The sequence below is a fragment of the Poecilia latipinna genome, unplaced genomic scaffold, assembly GCF_001443285.1.
Source record: "Poecilia latipinna isolate Pla-1442-1.1 unplaced genomic scaffold, P_latipinna-1.0 Scaffold989, whole genome shotgun sequence".
NCBI classification, from domain to species: Eukaryota; Metazoa; Chordata; class Actinopteri; order Cyprinodontiformes; family Poeciliidae; genus Poecilia; species Poecilia latipinna.
In genome coordinates, this window is record NW_015113605.1 from 167,766 (window position 1) to 171,239 (window position 3,474).

Below are 3,474 nucleotides of genomic sequence, written 5' to 3' on the forward strand. Positions count from 1 at the left end.
CCTATGCGTTGCATACGCTGCATACCCACTTTTTGCGCCTCTGCATATCTTGAGATTTCACTAAATCAGTTCTGCCTGTTTTGACCAGTCGATTCAGGTGTGTTGGTCTGTGAGTGCTGGAGTGTGAGACCATTGATAGTTTATTGTTGTTCCCTTCCTAATGATTTCCTTTGGATTTTGTCATGATTTACGGTGTTTTTACTTCAGAAACACAACCATCATTAATGTTTTTTTTACTGTTATGCTGACAGATATTCCACAGGTGACCATTCTCACCAAAATTGATGACCTTCCTCTTGAGATGCATGCGGAAATAAACGTATATGCGATTAAAGGAGTGAAAGAAAAGGTTTGTTTGATTAGTAATTTCATAAATATCTAGTAAATCATTGAATGCCCATTAAGAATAGTTTACTACTGAATAAAAAAAAACTTTTGTGACAAGTGTGAAAATATATAACTGGAACTTGGTTTGTAAACTTTGCAACATTTAATCTATAGAGTGCTTTGAATGTCTTTTTTTTTCAATTGACACAAGTTTCTGGTATGTGTGTTAAGTGGGAAAGATTTTCCATCTGTGAGTTTTTTTGTAAATGAAGATGTTTTTTATGTTCTTTGACCAGATAAATAGAATCTAACATGGCAGAAAATATGTGCCTGTTCTTCTAAAAAACGTTTTAAGACATTGCTTTCTTTTGCCTATATAAAGAGAAGCATTGTTGTAAAAAATATTTAAAAAGTGTTCATGCATACATAATATATGGTAAACAGAAGTAAAGGCTGATGGCTAGAAAAGAACTTTACTCTGTTTCTTTTAATGCATGTTGTTTATCCTGACAGTTATCTCTCATGTGTTTAGTCCTATTTTAAACAAATGGATAACAGTAATATCTATAAATACTCTGAATTTTTTTATCAAGGGCTGGCATAAAATATCTTAAATCTAAAATAACAGTAACAGGTAATGTAATTAAATTTATACAATTATTTAAGATTAGCAATTCAAGCCTCATTTCTAGAAAATTAGGATTATTATATTATTAATCCAATTAGATTCTATTTATCATACCTGCAAAAATAAATCTTCCATTTAGTACTGGTAACTATTGTATTTCTTTACATATTTTATGGTATTTACCTTTATACCTGGGTTAATAATGGCCTGTATTTCTTTTCATTGAGAGTCTAATATCTTTTTAGTCATGTGAATGCTGCCACTGAACATCATCCGGGCCTGCTCAAAAATAAAAAACATACAAAATGTCAAATCACTTTTGACATTTTGCAGTTATGTTGAAACACCTTGTACTGATCCTGTGTGACTGCTGAGCAGTGATGGTTCACCAGTAGGAAGTCGGGTTGTTGAACTGTAAGCTGTGGTTTGATGAAACATGTTTTCTTTTTCAGATGAAGGCAGCGCAGGCGAACATGGGCTTCCCACTGAACTGCATGTTCCCTGTGAAGAACTATCATGAGGAAATCAACATGAACAGAGAGGTTGATGCTCTGATTCTGAGCGCCATGAGACACATCATCCAGTATGGGGACGATTTCATAAAATTCAGTCAAAACCGTTCTGAACCTAAAATTGATTCGTTATGAAGATTTATTATTTGGCCCAAATCAACCATGTGTGACTGAATTCTGATGGATAACAGTCTTATTTTTGAAATGTTGCATTATGCTTATCTTAGGTCCTTTACAGATAAGAGTCGTTTGCTGTAAAAAATTACTTTTGAAAAAAATATTAGATATAGCGGTACAGGGTTGGGTTTTTTTAGTAATAATATAATGTTAATATTATCTTTTAGTAATCAATTATCAGTATCTCATGCTGAAAAATAATCTGACATTTTATCACCATGTATCTCATGTAAGGTGTGGAATTGAGATAAATCTGTTGTAACCTTCTATTTACTCTGATTATTGCTTTTGTCCTTCAGACTCAGTTTGTTGACACAAATACTGAATTTTGAGTAACAATTTTACGTAATCTGTATCCAGAAAAAATAAAATCTGAGCCAGCAAAAGAACCAGCCTGCTGTCAGACTGCTGTCTGCTACAGCAAAACTCAGAGAAATCTCTCATTGTGGGTTTTCCAATGAACTGCATCTGTGAAGAACTGCCATGAGGAAATTTACTTGAAAGATGAGATAGAAAAACATCCTATGATGAGGTACTGGACTGATGCTGATGAGGAACATTTTTAAAAATGACAGGTAATTCTGAGCTTGTTGGGAAAATAAACAGCTTATCTACTTTTCTTTTCTCTGCTGAATCTGCTCAGTATGACTTTTATGGCCTTCTTAGGTAAATCTTCCTTATATATCTGTTACTTACCTTATGCTCACACCGTTTTCTACCACTCAACATTAATCTGTCCTTCCTCTCTTGTTTTAAATCATGATTTGAAACATTTCTGCATCTGCAGTCATGTGTGACTTTAGATCCAGATGAAACTTCCCCAGTTCCTCTGCTTCCAGTTCTGCCAAGTATTTATAAATACACAAAACCTTTCATATCCTGCATACATATATGCACAAGAACTTGCAATCCTAGTCATGGCATCACAACATGGATTGGTGATTTAAATAGTTAATCCTTGTTTGAACATTAATGTATTGTTTGAACATTGTGATTACCCAGAAACTGTGCTGAGTTATAGTTTAGAGTTTAGTATTTCTTTCTCTGATCAGAGACAAACAGATGTCCAGTTTGAGAAAAACTACAAACTTTAGTTTGATGGTGACCAGCTTAGGATTCTTCTCATTAGGCTTGTTGGAGTTAGAACGTCCAGTTTCATCCAAACTGTTCTACAGGGAAAGTTGTTCAGACTTCAGCAAATAATACGTCTTCCAGCTGTTTCACTAAAGCTGCAGGAGGATATGCTTTTCCATTATTGCCTGATAAATGTGGTTTTGTTTGACTTCTGAAATTTGCTGGTTGGGTTGTTGAATGGCAGAGACGGTTTACCGACATCTTGATGCCTTCACTACAGCCTAAATCATAGATTTCACCGGTTCTGTGTTCTTGTCACCACAGGCCTCACTAGTCTTTGTCTGTGGCATATTTGTCTTTGCTTATAATAGCCAGGCCTTTATTTTCTGCTGCTGGTTGTCGTTTATCGACCAGCTTGTCCCCAGCTGTTGTCCCTGGGCTTCATCTCTGTTTGTCTGCTCTCTTTATTCCCCCATTTCTGCCTTTCATGCCACTGCAGCTGAATAACGCCTGAGTGAGCAGTCAGTTTGTGTCTGTCTGTGTTTTGGGAAATAATTAAGTAAAGTTAAATAAACACACAGCAAAGTACAAAAATAAAACATGCAAGTAACACAATACAAAAAGGCCACATGGAAAATCTGTCTTCAGGAAGGAAGAAGTTTTTATGGCAGAACAATAAAGTTTACAGTTTACAGTCATCCAGTAATTCAGAAACATTTGTCGAGAAAAGTCGAGCTCATCCCACTTCCCCATGCT

At 35.2% G+C, this 3,474-nt stretch overlaps 1 protein-coding gene across 1 annotated transcript in view; it reads left to right on the forward strand.

Annotated features, from left to right (window-relative positions):
- Nucleotides 1-1,835, forward strand: part of LOC106958464 (interferon-induced protein 44-like) — a 7,920-nt gene extending 6,085 nt beyond the window's left edge. The window contains exons 6-7 of the mRNA XM_015050372.1: nucleotides 252-349; nucleotides 1,408-1,835. Of these exons, the coding sequence (XP_014905858.1) occupies nucleotides 252-349; nucleotides 1,408-1,602 (293 nt within the window). The 3' untranslated portion in view covers nucleotides 1,603-1,835. The remainder of the gene's footprint in view (nucleotides 1-251; nucleotides 350-1,407) is intronic.
- The last annotated feature ends 1,639 nt before the right edge of the window (nucleotides 1,836-3,474 follow it).